Source organism: Ranitomeya imitator, chromosome 3, assembly GCF_032444005.1.
Source record: "Ranitomeya imitator isolate aRanImi1 chromosome 3, aRanImi1.pri, whole genome shotgun sequence".
NCBI classification, from domain to species: Eukaryota; Metazoa; Chordata; class Amphibia; order Anura; family Dendrobatidae; genus Ranitomeya; species Ranitomeya imitator.
Genome location: NC_091284.1, coordinates 418,559,891 through 418,580,878, shown reverse-complemented (window position 1 = coordinate 418,580,878; position 20,988 = coordinate 418,559,891). Strand labels below are relative to the sequence as shown.

The 20,988-nt window shown below is 48.3% G+C and overlaps 1 protein-coding gene across 2 annotated transcripts in view; it reads right to left on the bottom strand.

Moving 5' to 3' along the window:
- Positions 1-20,988, bottom strand: part of RPS6KB1 (ribosomal protein S6 kinase B1) — a 113,161-nt gene that overhangs the window by 18,514 nt on the left and 73,659 nt on the right. For both annotated transcript variants that reach the window (XM_069757195.1, XM_069757194.1), the window contains exons 10-11: positions 3,197-3,304; positions 1,123-1,185 (exon numbers count right to left, since the gene is read on the bottom strand). In XM_069757195.1, coding sequence (XP_069613296.1) covers positions 1,123-1,185; positions 3,197-3,304 — 171 coding nt within the window. The remainder of the gene's footprint in view (positions 1-1,122; positions 1,186-3,196; positions 3,305-20,988) is intronic.

The window sequence follows — 20,988 nt, the reverse complement described above, 5'->3', positions numbered from 1 at the left end:
GTTACCTCTCACTTCCAGTCAGTCAGAAGTTGTGGTCACAAGATGGCGGCGCAGGACTGAAGCAGTGAGGGGAACAGCTGAAGACAGCGGCTGGTGAGTAGAATACTAAGGTCAGGGAACTTACATTAGTGGAAACACTGGAGTGGCGCTTCAACAGAATCTAGAGATGTCCATTAGTACCCACATGAACCACAAGATCTAATGGCTGGAAATGTTCATGGGAGTTTTCCAGGCATGTTTTCTCACCTGCGCAAAGCTTACTACATAGTGAGAGGGAAAATGTGAGCTCAGACATTAACTATTGTGAATCTTGTGTTGCCCATAAATTGGTATTACCGTTCACTGGCAAGCTACCCGTGAGGACGAGAGAACTGCGGAATGGTTTATAAGATAAGTTAGGCTAAATCAGGATTGTCCATCTAAGGGTACCGTCACACAGTGGCATTTTGATCGCTACGACGGCACGATTTGTGACGTTCCAGCGATATATCCGTGACGTTCCAGCGATCTCGCTGTGTCTGACACGCTCCTGCGATCAGGGACCCTGCTGAGAATCATATGTCGTAGCAGATCGTTTGAAACTTTCTTTCGTCGTCTAGTGTCCCGCTGTGGCGGCATGATCGCATGGTGTAACAAAGGTGTGCACGATATTGTATACGATGTGCGCATAGTAACCAACGGCTTCTACATCGCACATACGTCATGAAATTATCGCTCCAGCGTCGTACATTGCAAAGTGTGACAGCAGTCTACGACGCTGGAGCGATATTGTTACGATGCTGGAGCGTCACGAATCGTGCCGTCGTAGCGATCAAAATGCCACTGTGTGACGGTACCCTAACGTGTAGTGCCAGATGTATTACTATGTGGGAAAAGAACTTGTATTCTATCAGAAGACCACAGGGAAATGTTTACTTTAGACTCACTCTTTGGGCAAGACTACCTAACGTCAGAATCCATTCCTAGTTTATCACAGACTAGCCTTTTAAAAAGTAAGCGTAAAAAAAGCAGAAGTAGTAGTCAGAAAAGCACTCTCAAAGCGTATGCTCACTGACCAAAATGGAAAGGCATTCTTAGCATTCAGAGCCATTTAATAGTAAAACAAAAGGAATGGGCGTTTACCTGAACATCCCCAGCATCACCAATACCAGCTCCAAGGCGTGAGGCAGCATTTCTTTTTAGCAGCTTACAGGTATAAAAAAAAAAAAGAAAATGAAAACGATAAAACAAAATCATGTCAGGAAGATTTCATGGACACAGTGGCCATAGGGCGTATCAGAGAATCCTCCAATGTCAGCTGTTTAAATTCTTAGATGCTTTGGCGAGTATGGGAAACGGCAACTGAGGACCAGGGAAGCCTCAAAGTATTGGTAAGATGAGTAATACTGCTTCTGTTCTTTAACAAAATGGTAAAAAAAAATAATTCATGGAGTTTGAAGATGCCTTTATTAAATAAATTATGTGCACCCCTAAATGTTTCCCATAAACTACAACTTGTTACACAAGCATAAATTTGTCAAAGGGGCAATAAGATACGGCATTTGGAACGAAGTAATAAGTTAAAATACATTTCTTGGTCCTCATGGCCCATAATAGACCTGTCTTTTAAACCCCCCAGGGAATATTTTATCTCCCCAAACCCTGTGTTAATGGGTAATGTAGTAGAATAATATACTTCTCTTCCAGAGTTTCTAGCGCCTCTACGGTCCTCTTATCACTCACTGAGTCACATTAGGGTTTGTGTGTGAGCCAAAAATCACTTTTACAATATAAGCCTATAAGAATCAGTACAGGGCTCAATATGCTCAAAATGTAAAAGCAACTTCAGTCTCACACACAAATTTCATCAATGACAAAAGTGGGAAAACTCTTCTACGCTGAATTTACACTGTTTTTAACAAACTGTGTAAAGTGATAAGCAAACGTGCTTGGATAAGGTGTTATCTGAGCATGCTCGTGTGCTAACCGAGTGTCTTCGGTGTTCTTGAAAAATGTTAGCGAGTCCTCGTGGCCTCAAACATATTTTTCCAGCATGCCGAAGAATCGGGTTAGCACATGAGCATGCTCAGATAACACCTTGCTCATCACCAGTTGTGTCATCTGCAATAAAGGCTGCAAACAGTGCAGCAATAAGCTTTTTGCCGTGGGTCTAACTCCCAGCAAGCAGACAATTATGGTGCGGAACTGCTGTAGGGAAGGTGTAATATCTCATGACTAGCATTCAGAGAAGTTGTTGTTATGTAATATACAATGACATATTGAGTCAGCAATAGGAGCTGTGCCGCTCTCTAATCTTTCTACCCTGCCTCAGAGTAAGGTCCCCAACATGGAATTCCACATACAACATACTTAAGTCCTAAAGGAGCACATGAACAGAAATGGTCTTCAGACCTTTGTTTTTCAAAGTGGTTTCTTTTTGTTCAAAAACACTATCAGATATTAAAGTGTATAGAAAAAAAAAAGTCTACATACAATGAATTTTTAAAGGGAACTTGTCACCCCCCCCCCCCCCCCCCGAGTATTTAACAAGGTAGCTCTTTTAGTTGGAGTCCCTTCCAACGTCGAAATATTCCTTTTTATAAATTTGCCCCTCTTACCTGTAGTTTGTCAAGGGGGCATGTCTTTTCCCCCCAGATACAAACGCCTCCCAGCCATCACTCAGCCCTTCCGTGCGCTGCCTCCTCTGCCTTCATTAACGTCCCCGGCGCCTGCGTTGTAAGTTCCCATCATGTGATGGGAGTCGAAGGGCACTGCAAACTGCACATGCCCGAAAAAAAACTTACAGCGCAGGCGCCGGGGACGTTAATGACTGTAGAGGAGGCGGCACCCGGAGGGGCCGAGTGATGGTTCGGAGGTGTGTGTCTCCGGGGGGAAAAGACATGTCCCCCCAGACAGACTACAGGTATGGTGGGCAAATTATAGAAAGGAATATTTCAGCGTTGGAAGGGACCCCAAGTAAAAAAGCCACCTTGACAGAATGCAGCATTAGTGCTGCACAAGGTGGCTCTTTTAGTTAAAAACGCCTGAGGGGGTGACAGCTTCCCTTTAAGGTTATGGGATGCTTTTTCAAATGCAGAGATTTTCAAAAATGTAATTAGAAAAAAGAAAACAATCACAATAAATGCTTGTAAAGAGGTATCAGAAGGTGCCCATAATGTGAATTTGTATCAGTAGATATGGAAATACCGGTACCTACCTTTTTAAGTAAATCCCTGGCTTCTTGGGTGAGGTAGGGGGGCAAGTTAAGTTTACACTTAAGAATTTTGTCAATAGTCTTTTTACGGTTTTCTCCAGTAAATGGTGGCTGAAGGAAAAAAAAAAAAAAAAAACTTGTTTAACAAATACACTGGAAGTGGAGAGACAGTCCCACATAAAACCTAACAATGCTTGTGAGATTTTAGGACATTTAGCAGGCTTATTATATATATATATATATATATATATATATATATATATATATATATATATATATATATATATATATATATATATATATATATATACACATATACATATATATATACACACACACACACACACACACACGTACTAAACTCTGCAGCCTCATTGCAAATAAGGAATATGATGTCTTCCAACCTTAATGTAAGGCCTCTTTGCACGTCCGTGTCGTGAGCTAAACGCTCTCATTTCTCATATTTCTAGTGCAGTAATGCAGTTCAATTTTCGTGTTTCATGTTTGCATGTTTTAGCGCTGCAGTGTGCTGCCTTATTTACTTGACTATATACAAGTTGGTTACTCTAGGTTCAGCACCTGTTCACACTTAGTCTATGTTTGGATGTGACGGACAGTTTTTTTAAATGTATTCTTTAGCCTTCTGATCGTGCACTCCGCCTCCTAGCCACAGGTGTTTTAATCGCAACAGGTCCATACCCCCTCCACAGAGAGAGAGAATTTTAGTCTAAGAAGAGGTTTCACAGGTACCCATTCAGATGGAGACGTTTATTCTCAGCGAGGTAAGGCAAGTGTAGGACCTGGTATAAGAGAGATGCCGTAAAGGGGCTACCAGGTACACATAAAATTGGCCATTTTTATCCGCTAAACGCTCTCATTTTTCATATCTCTAGTGCAGTAATGCAGTTCAAATTTCGTGTTTGCATGTTTTAGCGCCGCAGTGTGCTGCCTGATTTACTTGACTATATACGAGTTGGCGACTCTAGGTTCAGCACCTGTTCACACTTAGTCTGTTTGGATGTGACTGTCAGTTTTTTTAAATGTACTCTTCCATATTAACCCCTTTACCACCAAGGGTGGTTTGCACGTTAATGACCGTGCCAATTTTTACAATTCTGACCACTGTCCCTTTATGAGGTTATAACGCTGGAACGCTTCAACGAATCCCAGTGATTCTGACATTGTTTTCTCGTGACATATTGTACTTCATGATAGTGGTAACATTTCTTTGATATTACCTGCGTTCATTTGTGAAAAAAAACGGAAATTTGGCGAAAATTTAGAAAATTTCGCAATTAATAAGTAACATTTCCCACATGTCTACTTTACCTCAGCACAATTTTGGAACCCAATTTTTTTTTTTTTTTTTTTTTAGAGAGTTATAAGGGTTAAAAGTTTACCAGCAATTTCTCATTTTTACAACACCATTTATTTTTAGGGACCACATCTCATTTGAAGTCATTTTGAGGGCTCTATATGACAGAAAATACCCAAGTGACACCATTCTAAAAACTGCACCCCTCAAGGTGCTCAAAACACATTCAAGAAGTTTATTAACCCTTCTGGTGCTTCACAGGAATTTTTGGAATGTTTAAATAAAAAACAGGATTTTTGGTTGCTTACCGTAAAATCTGTATCTTGGAGCCTCCATTGGGGGACACAGGAACCATGGGTGTATGCTGCTGCCACTAGGAGGCTGACACTATGCAAATAAAAAAGTTAGCTCCTCCTCTGCAGTGTACACCCCACCGACTGCCATTATACTCTTCAGTTAGTGAGAAAGCAGTAGGAGATAATGAACAAGGTTGAAAACCATAAACACAAACTTGAGAACAGTAAACGTGAGAACAGATATAAACATAAGACAGGAAACATTGGGAGGGAGCTGTGTCCCCCAATGGAGGCTCCAAGAAACAGATTTTACGGTAAGCAACCAAAAATCCTGTTTTCTTTATCGCCTCTCATTGGGGGACACAGGAACCATGGGACGTCCCAAAGCTGTCCCAAGGGCGGGAAAAACAAACTTCCATCAGGCCAGAGGACTCACCACTGCCGCCTGCAGGATCCTTCTGCCTAGGCTGGCGTCCGCCGATGCGTAGGTATGGACCTTGTAAAATTTGGCGAACGTGTGGATGGAAGACCAAGTTGCCGCTTTGCAAAGCTGTAGGGCGGAAGCCCTGTGGTGCACCGCCCAGGAGGCGCCGACTGCCCGGGTAGAGTGAGCCTTAATCCCAGGAGGGGGCACTCTGTTCTTGACCCGGTAAGCCTCCAAAATTGCCATTCTGATCCATCGAGCAATGGTCGCTTTGGAAGCCGGCTGGCCTCTGCGCGTGCCATCAGGAATGACGAAAAAGGAATCCGTCCTCCGGAAAGAGGATGTTCTATCTAGATAGATCCTCACTGCCCTGACGAGGTCTAGCTTGTTCAACGATCGCTCCAGAGGATGAGTCGGAGCTGGACAAAAGGAAGGTAGAACGATGTCCTCGTTGAGGTGGAAGGTGGAAACCACCTTAGGAAGAAAGGAAGGTGGGGCCGAAAGACCACCTTGTCCTGGTGAATGACCAAAAACGGAGGACGGCAAGACAAGGCCGCCAACTTGGAAACGCGGCGAATAGACGTGATGGCCACAAGAAAAGTAACCTTCCAAGATAGGGAGATTCCTCTATCAGTTCTAAGAGGCTCGAAGGGGGAAACCCTCATAACGTCCAGTACCAGGTCTAAGTCCCATGCATCCACAGGGGCCCTGTACGGAGGGACAGCGTGGGCTACTTCTTGAAGGAAGGTCTTGACCTGTGGCCGAGGAGCCAAAGTCTTCTGAAAGAGGATGGAAAGCGCCGAGACCTGGCCCTTCAGGGAACTAAGAGCCAGGCCCGAATCCAGTCCTGCCTGGAGGAAGGCCAAAAGAGAAGGCAGAGAAAAGGACATGGGTGGAACACGGTTGGACTCGCACCAACGGAAGTAAGCCTTCCAGGTGCGGTAGTAGATCCTTGAAGACGAAGGCTTCCGAGCCTGAATCATGGTGTGAATTACCCGGTCCGAAAGGCCGGACGTTCTTAAAACCACGGTCTCAACAGCCACGCCGTTAAACTGAGCGACCGAGAATTGGGGTGGAAGATCGGACCCTGAGACAGCAGATCGGGCCAGCCTGGAAGGCGCCAGGGAGCGTCCGCGAGGAGATTGATGAGCTCCGCGAACCAAGCTCTCCTGGGCCAATCAGGATGACCGGCACCCCTTCCGCTTTGATCTTCTTCAACAGCTTTGGAAGTAGAGGGAGGGGAGGGAACAGGTAGGGCAGCCCGAACTGTGACCAAGGAATGGCCAGAGCGTCGACGTCCACTGCGAGAGGATCGCGAGACCTGGAGACGAACTGAGGAACCTTCCTGTTCATTCGGGACGCCGTGAGATCCACGTCCGGAGTCCCCCATCGAATACAAATCTGATGGAAGACCTCCGGATGTAAGGACCATTCCCCTGCCGCGAGGCCTTCGCGGCTGAGGAAGTCGGCGGCCCAGTTGTCCAAGCCGGGGATATGCACCGCGGATATCACCGGAACCGTTGCCTCTGCCCAAAGGAGAATCTTGGATACCTCGGCAACGGCCAAGGAGCTCCGGCTCCCCCCCTGGTGGTTGACGTATGCCACAGCCGTGGCATTGTCCGTCTGGATCCGGATAGGCAGGCCCCTGAGAATCCTTTCCCAGTGGCGGAGGGACAGAAAGATGGCCTGAATCTCGAGGACATTGATCGGCAGAGTTGACTCCTGCGACGACCAACGGCCCTGAACCGTCAGGTGGCGGAAAACCGCACCCCAGCCGAGCAGGCTGGCGTCCGTAGTCACCACCTGCCAGCGAACTGGAAGGAAGGACCTGCCCTGGGAGATGAGGGGTGAAGTCAGCCACCAGTTGAGAGACCGCTTGACCCGAGAAGAGCGTCTGATCGGCCGATCCAGGGAGAAGACAGACCTGTCCCACTGAGACAGAATGGCTTGCTGAAGGGGTCGTGAATGGAATTGGGCGAAGGGAATCGCTTCCAATGCAGCTACCATCCTCCCTAGAACCTTCATGGCCGATTGGAGGGAGGGAGGCCGAGGACCCTGGAGCAAGCGTATGTCCCGACAAAGAGTGGATCTCTTGTCCTTGGGAAGACTCTGGTCTGACGAGTGTCGAATAGCATGCCCAGAAAGATGATGCGCTGAGACGGGATAAGGCAGGACTTCTTCCGGTTGACCAGCCACCCGAAACGGGCTAAGGTGTCGAGAACAATGGACAGGCTTTCGTGAGCCTGAGAAAAAGACGGTGCCTTGATGAGGATGTCGTCGAGGTATGGAAATAGGACCAGGCCTCTGACTCTCAATATGGCCATCAGCGCTGCCATGATCTTCGTGAACACCCTTGGGGCGGTTGCGAGACCGAACGGCAGGGCGACAAATTGAAAGTGTTCCCGTTGCACTGCGAAGCGCAGGAAACGGTGATGTCCGGGAAATATCGGGACATGGAGGTAGGCATCCTGGATATCTATTGAGCATAGAAATTCCTGGGCCTCCATGGAAGCTATTACTGAACGAAGGGATTCTATCCTGAAGTGTCTCAGGCGAACTCTCCTGTTCAGCAATTTGAGGTTCAGAATGGGGCGAACCTTGCCGTCTTTTTTCGGTACCACAAAAAGGTTCGAATAGAAACCCGTGAACCGCTCTTTTTCTGGGACGGGAACGATTACCCCGGATTTGAGTAGAGAAGCGATGGCTGCGAAGAAGCCCAGAACTAGAGCGGGATCTCTTGGAGGACGGGATTGGAAGAAACGATCCCTGGGTCGGGAGGCGAACTCTATCTTGTATCCCGAGGATACAACTTCCCTGACCCATGCGTCCTCTACTGCGGAAACCCAGACGTCCCTGAAAAGGAGAAGACGGCCGCCCAACCTGGCAGTTGGGCTGGAGTCTTGCCGAGAGTCATGCCGAGGTGGATCTTCCAGTCCTGGGCCTGGAGGATCTACCCTGGGAGTAGCGGGGACGCCAGGACGGAGTGGGCCTGAAGGACACCGCCTTCTTCTCTTGAGGTGCCGGTGGCCTCTGTTGCTGCTGGGAAAAGGAGTTTGACGCAGCGAAGCGACGAAAAGGCCGAAAAGAGCAAAATTGCCGTTTAGGAGGAGGGCGACGAGGCTTAGCCTGGGGAAGAAGAGAACTTGTACCCCCGGTGGCGTCCTTAATAATTTGATCCAGCTGGGAACCAAAGAGGCGAGAGCCCTGGAAGGGCAGACTAGTGAGGGACTTTTTAGAAGATAAGTCCGCCTGCCAGGCCTTGAGCCAAACGGTGCGGCGGATGGCAACGGCATTGCTGGAAGCCTGAGCCGCACAAGACGCGACATCCAGGGAGGCAGAGACCAGGTATTCACCAGCGTGGGAAATCTGGTTGGCAAGCTCCGCTAGTTGCGCGGGAGGCGCCCCGTCCAGGATACCTCGACGTAGATCCCTGGCCCATTTAGAGATGGATTTTGAGACCCAAGTGGAAGCAAAGGCTGGACATAAAGCCGCTGAAGCCGCCTCGAAGGTTGACTTCGCAAAGGATTCTATAACCCTATCGTTAGAATCCTTCAGAGATGCTCTGCCGGACAGTGGAAGCACCGTGTTGGTGGACAACCTGGAAACGGGGGGTCCACCGAGGGAGAGGCCGTCCAGTTGGCGGTAAGTTCTGGAGAAAAGGGATATAACACACCCAGGCGTTTTCCCCTCTGAAAACGCCTAGTGGGATTCTTTCTCTCTCTGGACATGATTTCCTCGAATTCAGGATGAGGCGCAAAAAATTTAGAAGGTGGTTTGGCCCGTCTAAACGAAACCGCCTGATCTGCGGGTTCTGTAGAGGGATCCTTGATGCCGCAGGTTTGGTTTATTGCCCCAATAAGATTCTGGACCATAACCCTCATGGTGGCGATTTGGCTAGGATCCAGCTCCGAAATATCCTCCGAGGGCGCATCGGAGAATGCCTCGCCTGACTCAGGGGAGGAGGGTCGAGGGGACCCCGACCGCAGGGGAGGGCCGTGTGGCGAGATGGAGCGAGAAGAGGACTCAGACCGACGTTCCTGTCTGGACCTTTTGTGGCTTATCAAGGAGGGATCGGTTGGCGGTTCCTGCGACCCCGCTGTCCACGGCAGGGGTCTGCAGGGGTAACCGATCCAGTGCGGACACCAGGGTTTGAGACACCCGCGTTAAGGCGGCCACAGATTGTGACAGAGAGGCGGCCCAGACTGGGATGGGGGGGGGGGAAATCACTCTCGGGCGGAACAGCCGGGGGATCCTGGGCGGTGGGGACAATCGGGTTGCTGCAGGACTGACACAGCAGGGAGGACTGACCTGAGGGAAGTTTGCTGTTACAGGACGAACAAGCAAAGTACGTGACTAAGGCAGAAGATGAAGAAGAAGTAGGGGGGCGAGAGCGGCCCCCTTTAGAGGTAGACATTTTGAGAGGTCCCTGAAGATGCCAGTGGTTAGGGGACAGTGGGCAGAGGGGGGTGTCAGTCTGCAGTGCAGCTACTTACGGACCCGGTCCTGGAAGATGTCCCACTTGTCAGCGGAAAACTGCTGCCCAGAGGGGCTGTATTCTGCGCAAATCGCTGAGTTCACAGAAAGGCACGTGCGAGGCTGAGCTGCGGCGCGCACAAGAAGAGGGACTAATTCCCTGGAGGAAGTGGGCGGAGCCAGCCACGGAGGCGCCGGTGGGCAGGACAAAATATGTCGGGCAGGAAAAAAGGCCGCCCGCATACCGGAAATGAGGGAGCGCGCAAACCGGAGGTAGGCCCCGGTAGAAGCCGGGGCCTAAATTAGAAGCCGGCGGCCGAGGAAGGTAACCGCGGCGCCGGAAAGATGCGCCGGAAAGGAGCACCGCCAGAAAGACATGCGGCGCACCAGCCTACCAGGCTGCGCCGCTAGAAGAAAAAGCGCTGCTGAGAAAACCCCCCTGCGGCGCCAGAGCAGCGCGCCGCAGGAAGAAGAGGCGCCAGAGCAGCGCGCCGCAGAAGAAGCCCCCAGAAATCGCGGCGCGCCGACCTGTCAGGGCCGCAGCGCCGGAGTGCCCCCGGCAAAGACTGCGGCGCACCGGTCCGATAGGGCCGCAGCGCCTGTGGGCCCCCTGGAAAACCGCGGCGCAGTTACAGTGCGCCGAGGGGAGAAGATGTGCCCCCTAAGAAAGTAAGCAAACGGCGCGGCAGCCATAACGGCCCCGCGTCCGAAAGAGAGGGTCTGCAGAAAAACTGCATGGCCCAGGTCGTGCTGCGGGAATCCGTGAAAACAACGACCCCGGGATACGGGAGCCCCTAGTAAGACCCCAGGAGGGATGGGGGGAAACGCGGCGCCGGAATACTCACCTCAAAAAAAATCCCACGCCGGTACTAACCTTAAAAGGGGAATGAGACGTCCAGGGAGCTGATGGACGTCCGTCTCCACAACCGACAGGCTCTGGTGGGCGAGTGGGTGGGGGACGGAGCCAGGACCGGACTTCTGAGCACGCTGGTGTGCTAGGCTCTTGGTCCTGGAGAAGGATCTATGAGGATACGGGGTGGCAGTACACGCCGTACTCAGTCTATAATGTGGGACTACAGGTGTGACTGCTCACCCTGTATCCCATCCGGAAACCTGAAAGAAAAAACGACGCACATTGAGGTAGATAAGGGTCTATGAAAGACCCGTGTCCACCTCCTACTGACACTAAGCTAAAACTGAAGAGTATAATGCCAGTCGGTGGGGTGTACACTGCAGAGGAGGAGCTAACTTTTTTATTTGCATAGTGTCAGCCTCCTAGTGGCAGCAGCATACACCCATGGTTCCTGTGTCCCCCAATGAGAGGCGATAAAGAAATGAACATTTAACTTTTTTTCACAAAAAATTTACTTCAGCTCCAATTTGTTTTATTTTACCAAGGGTAACAGGAGAAAATGGACCCCAAAAGTTGTTGTACAATTTGTCCTGAGTACACCGATACCCCATTGAGATGGGACGCCATGTTGTGTTTGGAGAGCCCCTGATGTGCCTAAACATTGAAACCCCCAACAAGTGAGACCATTTTGGAAAGTAGACCCCCTAAGGAACTTATATAGAGGTGTGTTGAGCACTTTGATTCACCAAGGGCTTCACAGAAGTTTATAATGCAGAGCCGTAAAAATAAAACAAAAATTTTTTCCTACAAAAATTATTTTTTAGCCCCCAGTCTTGTATTTTCCCAAGGGTAACAGGAGAATTTTGACCCCAAAAGTTATTGTCCAATTTGTCCCGAGTACGCTGATACCCCATATGTTGGGGTAAACCCCTGTTTGGGCACACGGGAGAGCTCGGAAGGAAAGGAGCACTGTTTTACTTTTTCAACGCAGAATCGGCTGGATTTGAGATCGGATGCCATGTCGCGTTTGGAGACCCCCTGATGTGCCTAAACAGTGAAAACCCCCCAATTATAACTGAAACCCTATTCCAAACACACCCCTAACCCTAATCTCAACGGTAACCCTAAACACACCCCTAACCCTAATCCCAACCCTAAATGTAATCCAAACCCTAACCCTAACTTTAGCCCCAACCCTAACCCTAACTTTAGCCCCAACCCTAACTGTAGCCTTAACACTAGCCCCAACCCTAACCCTAGCCCTAACGGGAAAATGGAAATAAATACATTTTTAAAAATGTTTTAATTTTTCCCTAACTAAGGGGGTGATGAAGGGGGGTTTGATTTACTTTTATAACGGGTTTTTTTAGCAGATTTTTATGATTGGCAGCCGTCGCACACTAAAAGACGCTTTTTATTGCAAAAAATATTATTTGCTTTACCACATTTTGAGAGCTATAATTTTTCCATATTTTGGTCCACAGAGTCATGTGAGGTCTTGTTTTTTGCGGGACGAGTTGACATTTTTATTGGTAACATTTTCAGGCATGTGACCGTTTTTGATCGCTTTTTATTCCGATTTTTGTGAGGCAGAATGACCAAAAACCAGCTATTCATGAATTTCTTTTGGGGGAGGCGTTTATACCGTTCCGCATTTGGTAAAACTACAGCGATACCTCATTTATATCATTTTTTTATGTTTTCGCGCTTTTATACGATAAAAACTATTTTATAGAAAAAATAATTTTTGCATCGCTTTATTCTGAGTAGGGTTGAGCGAAACGGGTCGTTCATTTTCAAAAGTCGCCGACTTTTGGCAAAGTCGGGTTTCATGAAACCCGATCCGACCCCTGTGCGGGGTCGGCCATGCGGTACGCGACTTTCGCGCCAAAGTCGCGTTTCAATGACGCGAAAAGCGCCATTTCTCAGCCAATGAAGGTAAACGCAGAGTGTGGGCAGCGTGATGACATAGGTCCTGGTCCCCACCATCTTAGAGAAGGGCATTGCAGTGATTGGCTTGCTGTCTGCGGCGTCACAGGGGCTATAAAGGGGAGTTCCCGCCGACCGCCATGTTACTGCTGCTGATCTGAGCTTAGGGAGAGGTTGCTGCCGCTTCGTCAGAAGCAGGGATAGCGTTAGGCAGGGTCCATTAACCACCAAACCGCTTGTGCTGTAGCGATTTCCACTGCCCAACACCACCTTCGGTGTGCAGGGACAGTGGAAGCTACAATTTTTTTTTTCCCCCCTCAGCGCTGTAGCTCATTGGGCTGCCCAAGAAGGCTCCCTGATAGTTGCATTGCTGTGTGTACGCCGCTGTGCAAACCAACTGCTTTTTTCAAAGCACAAATCCTCTTGTTCCTTCCTTTCTGCACAGCTATCTTTTTGGTTTGTACACACTTTTTATTTAATTTGTGCATCAGTCCACTCCTTATTGCTGCCTGCCATACCTGGCTGAGATTACTGCAGGGAGATAGTAATTGAAGGACACTCCCTGTTTTTTTTTTTTTTTTTTGTGGGAGATTAAGATTGACATTTCTGCTAGAGTGCCATCCCATGACTGGCCTACCGCCTCAATGCATTAACCTAACGATCCCTGTGTGGCCTATTTATAATAAAAAAAAAAAAAAAAAAAAAAGGTTCTTCGCATCATGTTCTCATACACTTTATGCAGTATTAGCCCTCTGTGTCTGTACTGCTACATACTTAGGCAGGTAACTGGTTCATGCAGCTTTACATGAACACCTGAGCCTTACACTATGGCCGGTCCGAATAACTAAAGCAATTGTTACCATCCACCTCTCGTGTCTCCCCTTTTCCCCATAGTTTGTAAGCTTGCGAGCAGGGCCCTCACTCCTCCTGGTATCTGTTTTGAACTGTATTTCTGTTATGCTGTAATGTCTATTGTCTGTACAAGTCCCCTCTATAATTTGTAAAGCGCTGCGGAATATGTTGGCGCTATATAAATAAAATTATTATTATTATTATTATTATTATCCCTGTCTGTGTCATCTCTCACTCAGTGGGCCATAGAAAGCCTATTTATTTTTTTGCTTGATTTTGGTTCTAAAATCTACCTGAAAAAATCACTACATCAATCAGTGGGAGAAAAATATTGGCCTCAGGGCTTGTGTGCCACTCTTGACTCCTGTGTGCGTCATCTCTCACTCAGTGGGCCATAGAAAGCCTTTTTTTGTTTTATTTGTTTTCTAAATTCTCCCTGAAAAAATCATTTTATTTTATTTGGTTTCTAAATTCTTCCTGAAAAAATCATTTTATTCTATTTTTTTTTTCCTAAAGTCTCCCTGGAAAAAAAAAAAAAAAAACAAATCAGTGGGAGATTAATATTGCCCTTTCTGCTTGTGTGCCAGTCTTGACTCCTGGGTGTGCCATCTCTCTCTCTCTCTCCAATTGTGGGCCATAGAAAGCCTATTATTTTTTTAGCTTGATTTGGGTTCCAAAATCTACCTGAAAAAAATCACTACATCAATCAGTGGGAGATAAATATTGGCCTCTGGGCTTGTGTGCCACTCCTGACTCCTGTGTGCGTCATCTCTCACTCAGTGGGCCATAGAAAGCCTTTTTTTGTTTTATTTGTTTTCTAAATTCTCCCTGAAAAAATCATTTTATTCTATTATTTTTTTTTCCTAAAGTCTCCCTTAAAAAAAAAAAAAAAAATCAAATCAGTGGGAGATTAATATTTACATTTGTGCTTCAGTGACAGTCCTGCGTGTGTGGCATCTCTCTCATTTGTTGCCACCAACAACAGAGTGTGTAACATTGTGCCTGATTTTCGTTGTGGTCTCACTCACCTGTAAAGGGGTAGCTAAATCATACTGAAGTTATAGCTCACCGTGTAATTTGTGTGACAGCAACAAATACCGTTAGTTTGTTTACGTTTTTAAAACAATGAGGAAGTATGGTGGAAGAGGTCGTGGCCGGGGGCGTTCATTGTCAGCTGGTAATGAGGGTAGTGGTAGTGGTGGAGCATCAGCTGGTCGTGGGAAAAAAAATATTGCACCTAAGTCTGGAGCTGTGGAGCCAGGTTCGTCGTCTGGCTACACAAGGCCTCGAACGCTCCCTTTTCTGGGAGTAGGAAAACCGCTTTTAAAGCCGGAGCAGCAAGAGCAAGTTTTGGCTTATCTTGCTGACTCAGCCTCTAGCTCTTTTGCCTCCTCTCGTGAAACTGGTAAATGTCAAAGCAGCGCGTCGTTAGTGGATGTTCACGGTCAGGGACAAGTGGCTTCCTTGTCCTCTTCAGCAAAAACAACAACAGAGAAGAATGCAGCAGGCGACACAACGGGTTACTCCATGGAGCTCTTTACACATACCGTCCCTGGCTTAGAAAGTGAAGCAGTTAACAGTCCATGCCCATTACAAGTTGAATCTGACATGGAGTGCACTGATGCACAGCCACAGCCAGACTACTATGCTGGTCCTTTGACTCAGACCACAACATTGCCCTCGCAGGGTGCTGATCAAGGATCAGACCCTGATGAGACTATGTTGCCCCATCACGAACGCTATACCACCGACCGACACGGTGACACAGACGAAGTTGCACACGAGCTACAAGAAGAGGTAATAGATGACCCAGTTCTTGACCCCGATTGGCAGCCATTGGGGGAACAGGGTGCAGGCGGCAGCAGTTCAGAAGCGGAGGAGGAGGGGCCGCAGCAGGCATCAACATCGCAACAGGTTCCATCTGCCGGGCCCGTATCTTGCCCAAAACGCGTGGCAAAGCCAAAACCTGTTGGAGGACAGCGTGGCCATCCGGTTAAAGCTCAGTCTGCAATGCCTGAAAAGGTATCCGATGCTAGAATTAGTGCAGTCTGGCATTTTTTTAAACAACATCCAATTGATCAGCGCAAAGTCATCTGTCAAAAATGTTCAACTACCTTAAGCAGAGGACAGAATCTGAAAAGTCTCAATACAAGTTGCATGCATAGACATTTAACCACCATGCATTTGCAAGCCTGGACTAACTACCAAACGTCCCTTAAGGTTGTAGCACCCTCGGCCAATGAAGCTAGTCAGCAACGCAACATCCCTTCCGGCAGTGTAGGGCCACCATTTTCCGCACCACCTGCAGTATCTGTGCAGGTTTCTTTGCCAGGCCAAAGCAGTCAGGGTCAGGGAATCACCAGTTTCGTAGTAGGAAACACTGCATCTAGGGCACCGGTGGCAACAATACCATCTCCCACCGTCTCTCAGTCTGCCATGTCCACCGGCACCCCCGCTAGTTCCACGATCTCCAGCTCTCCAGTCCAGCTCACCCTACATGAGACTATGGTTAGAAAAAGGAAGTACTTAGCCTCGCATCCGCGTACACAGGGTTTGAACGCACACATAGCTAGACTAATCTCGTTAGAGATGATGCCCTACCGGTTAGTTGAAAGCGAAGCTTTCAAAGCCCTGATGGACTACGCTGTACCACGCTACGAGCTACCCAGTCGACACTTTTTTTTCCAGAAAAGCCATCCCAGCCCTCCACCAGCATGTTAAAGAGCGCATCGTCCATGCACTCAGGCAATCTGTGAGCACAAAGGTGCACCTGACAACAGATGCATGGACCAGTAGGCATGGCCAGGGACGTTACGTGTCCATCACGGCACACTGGGTAAATGTGGTGGATGCAGGGTCCACAGGGGACAGCAAGTTTGGGACAGTTCTGCCTAGCCCACGGTTTAGGAAACAATTGGCTGTAGCCGTTCGCACCCCCTCCTCCTCCTCTTCGTCCTCCTGCAGAAGCGAGAGCTCGTCCACAGACCGCAGTCGCACAACCACTCCATCCGCAGCTGCCACTGTTGCACACCAGGTCTCCCATTATGGGGCAGCTACTGGCAAACGTCAGCAGGCTGTATTGGCTATGAAGTGTTTGGGCGACAACAGACACACCGCGGAAGTTCTGTCTGAGTTCTTGCAGAAAGAAACGCAGTCGTGGCTGGGCACTGTAGATCTTGAGGCAGGTAAGGTAGTGAGTGATAACGGAAGGAATTTCATGGCTGCCATCTCCCTTTCCCAACTGAAACACATTCCTTGCCTGGCTCACACCTTAAACCTGGTGGTGCAGTGCTTCCTGAAAAGTTATCCGGGGTTATCCAACCTGCTCCTCAAAGTGCGTGGACTTTGCTCACATATCCGCCGTTCGCCCGTACACTCCAGCCGTATGCAGACCTATCAGCGTTCTTTGAACCTTCCCCAGCATCGCCTAATCATAGACGTTGCAACAAGGTGGAACTCAACACTGCACATGCTTCAGAGACTGTGTGAACAGAGGCGGGCTGTTATGTTTTTGTGGGAGGATACACATACACGGGCAGGCAGTAGGATGGCAGACATGGAGTTGTCAGGTGTGCAGTGGTCGAAGATTCAAGACATGTGTCAAGTCCTTCAGTGTTTTGAGGAATGCACACGGCTGGTTAGTGCAGACAACGCCATAATAAGCATGAGCATCCCCCTAATGCGTCTGCTGATGCAAAGTTTGGCGCACATAAAGGATCAGGCGTCTGCAGCTGAGGAAGAGGAAAGCCTTGATGACAGTCAGCCATTGTCTGGCCAGGGCAGTGTACAGGACGAGGTAGCGGGCGAAGAGGAGGAGGAGGACGAGGAGGATGATGGGGATGATTATATTTTTAATGAGGAAGCTTTTCCGGGGCCACTGGAAATTGGTGGCGCGGCAAGGCCGGGTTCTGGTTTTTTGAGGGACACAAGTGACGTGGATTTGCCTGAAACTGCCCCTCAACCAAGCACAACTGCAGATTTGAGAACTGGAACTTTGGCCCACATGGCGGATTATGCCTTACGTATCCTCAAAAGGGACACACGCATAACTAAAATGATGAATGATGACGATTACTGGTTGGCCTGCCTCCTTGATCCTCGCTATAAAGGCAAATTTGCAAAATATAATGCCACATGAGAACTTGGAACTAATATTAGCAACCAAACAATCAACTCTTGTTGACCGTTTGCTTCTGGCATTCCCTGCACACAGCGCCCGTGATCGTTCTCACACGAGCTGCAGGGGCCAGCAGACCAGAGGAGTTAGAGGGGCAGAAATCAGAAGTGGCGTTGGCCAGAGGGGTTTTCTGACCAGGTTGTGGAGTGATTTTGCTATGACCGCAGACAGGACAGGTACTGCAGCATCAATTCAAAGTGACAGGAGACAACATTTGTCCAGTATGGTTACAAACTATTTTTCATCCCTTATCGATGTTCTCCCTCAACCGTCATTCCCATTTGATTACTGGGCATCAAAATTAGACACCTGGCCAGAATTGGCAGAATATGCATTGCAGGAGCTTGCTTGCCCGGCAGCTAGTGTCCTATCAGAAAGAGTATTCAGTGCTGCAGGTTCAATACTAACAGAAAAAAGGACTCGTCTGGCTACCCAAAATGTAGATGATCTAACCTTCATTAAAATGAACCACAACTGGATTTCGAAATCTTTTGCCCCACCTTGCCCGGCTGACACCTAGCTTTCCTATGAAAAGGTCTTGCCTGTGGACTATTCTGAATGCCTTTTCCAATCTCATAATTTTCTGCACCTGATTGTCCAGCATACGACATGTTTACACCTCACTAAATGGCCAAACTCCCCACACGGGGCCGTGGTATCGACACTTGGCGACAGCACCCGTGAGAGTGCAGTTTGTCTGAAGAGGTGGGTGAGCCCGCTTTTGGTCGACGGCACTGCAACTGGGTCCCTCCTAGTACAATAAAGTGTCTCTGGCGGTGGTGGTGCGCACCCAACGTCAGACACACCGTTGTAATATGAGGGGCCCTGGGCCTGTACCGCCGGCCACAAGACAGTTTCCCCCCACCCCAGCTCAAACAGTGCTCTACCACTTGCAAAATTATCTCACAGCTCCACCAATGTTTAGTCTATGCGCTGACATCCTTCAATGCCTGCCACTTACAATACCATTGTATTGACATTTTTGTTATGTTAGGCCTTCGATGCCTGTCTGCGGTGACTCCTTCCACTAGGCCTCCACTGACCACACCACTGCTGCCCGTGTACCCCTGTAACCAATTTAAAATTGCCTACAGCCATGTGTTATTATTTTAGGCCTTCGATGCCTGTCTGCGGTCACTCCTTCCACTAGGCCTCCACTGACCACACCACTGCTGCCCGTGTACCCCTGGAACCAATTTAAAATTGCCTACAGCCATGTGTTATTATTTTAGGCCTTCGATGCCTGTCTGCGGTCACTCCTTCCACTAGGCCTCCACTGACCACACCACTGCTGCCCGTGTACCCCTGGAACCAATTTAAAATTGCCTACAGCCATGTGTTATTATTTTAGGCCTTCGATGCCTGTCTGCGGTCACTCCTTCCACTAGGCCTCCACTGACCACACCACTGCTGCCCGTGTACCCCTGGAACCAATTTAAAATTGCCTACAGCCATGTGTTATTATTTTAGGCCTTCGATGCCTGTCTGCGGTCACTCCTTCCACTAGGCCTCCACTGACCACACCACTGCTGCCCGTGTACCCCTGTAACCAATTTAAAATTGCCTACAGCCATGTGTTATTATTTTAGGCCTTCGATGCCTGTCTGCGGTCACTCCTTCCACTAGGCCTCCACTGACCACACCACTGCTGCCCGTGTACCCCTGTAACCAATTTAAAATTGCCTACAGCCATGTGTTATTATTTTAGGCCTTCGATGCCTGTCTGAGGTCACTCCTTCCACTAGTCCTCCACTGACCACACCACTGCTGCCCGTGTACCCCTGGAACCAATTTAAAATTGCCTACAGCCATGTGTTATTATTTTAGGCCTTCGATGCCTGTCTGCGGTCACTCCTTCCACTAGGCCTCCACTGACCACACCACTGCTGCCCGTGTACCCCTGGAACCAACATCAGAAAATATAAAAATAAGTATTTTGCTTATAAAAAAGAAAATACTGGAGAGATATCAAATGCAGACATTTTAACATTAAAAACAAACATACAACAAAAATCTGGTACAGTACTAAAAATGGCCACCAGCTACAATAACTTTCTCCTGCAAGTAGTTAACTGAAAGGTTTTTTCAATTTTAAACACAGATATGGCATCCACCGAGTGTTGTCCTGTCGCGTCTTCTTTATATTATTGCCAAGAAGATGCAAAACAATGAAAATAATAAAATCATTATTTACCAAAAAAATAGAGTAAGTCAAAACCACATTGCAAATAAACATTCATTACAAATAAAGAAGCAGGGCGCGTCCGAGGGTGAGTATATACCTAATAAGAATATAATCACCCTCGGACGCGCCCTGCTTCTTTCCGACAGCCTTCCTTCCTAAGAATCAGCCCTTCCGTGGTGTAGAGAGAGGGTTTGTTACACTCCAAGGTGTTCCCCAGGTTGCCTTTCCTGAGCTTCGATCTTCCGGCTCTCGTTTAGTAGTTGTTGGAAACTACGCTGCATTGGGCCTACAAATTGGGTATGGGGTGTAGAGAGATGGTGTGTTCCACTCCAAGGTGTTCCCCAGGTTGCCTTTCCTGAGCTTCGATCTTCCGGCTCTCGTTTAGTAGTTGTTGGAAACTACGCTGCATTAGGCCTACAAATTGGGTATGGGGTGTAGAGAGATGGTGTGTTCCACTGTAGAGAGATGGTGTGTTCCACTCCAAGGTGTTCCCCAGGTTTCCTCGCCAATGCTTCGATCATCATGCTCTCGTTTAGTAGTTGTTGGAAACTACGCTGCATTAGGCCTACAAATTGGGTATGGGGTGTAGAGAGATGGTGTGTTCCACTCCAAGGTGTTCCCCAGGTTTCCTCTCCATTGCTTCGATCTTCATGCTCTCGTTTAGTAGTTGTTGGAAACTACGCTGCATTAGGCCTACAAATTGGGTATGGGGTGTAGAGAGATGGTGTGTTACACTCCAAGGTGTTCCCCAGGTTTCCTCTCCATTGCTTCGATCTTCCGGCTCTCGTTTAGTAGTTGTTGGAAACTACGCTGCATTAGGCCTACAAATTGGGTATGGGGTGTAGAGAGATGGTGTGTTACACTCCAAGGTGTTCCCCAGGTTTCCTCTCCATTGCTTCGATCTTCCGGCTCTCGTTTAGTAGTTGTTGGAAACTACGCTGCATTAGGCCTACAAATTGGGTATGGGGTGTAGAGAGATGGTGTGTTACACTCCAAGGTGTTCCCCAGGTTTCCTCTCCATTGCTTCGATCTTCCGGCTCTCGTTTAGTAGTTGTTGGAAACTACGCTGCATTAGGCCTACAAATTGGGTATGGGGTGTAGAGAGATGGTGTGTTCCACTCCAAGGTGTTCCCCAGGTTGCCTTTCCTGAGCTTCGATCTTCCAGCTCTCGTTTAGTAGTTGTTGGAAACTACGCTGCATTAGGCCTACAAATTGGGTATGGGGTGTAGAGAGATGGTGTGTTCCACTGTAGAGAGATGGTGTGTTCCACTCCAAGGTGTTCCCCAGGTTT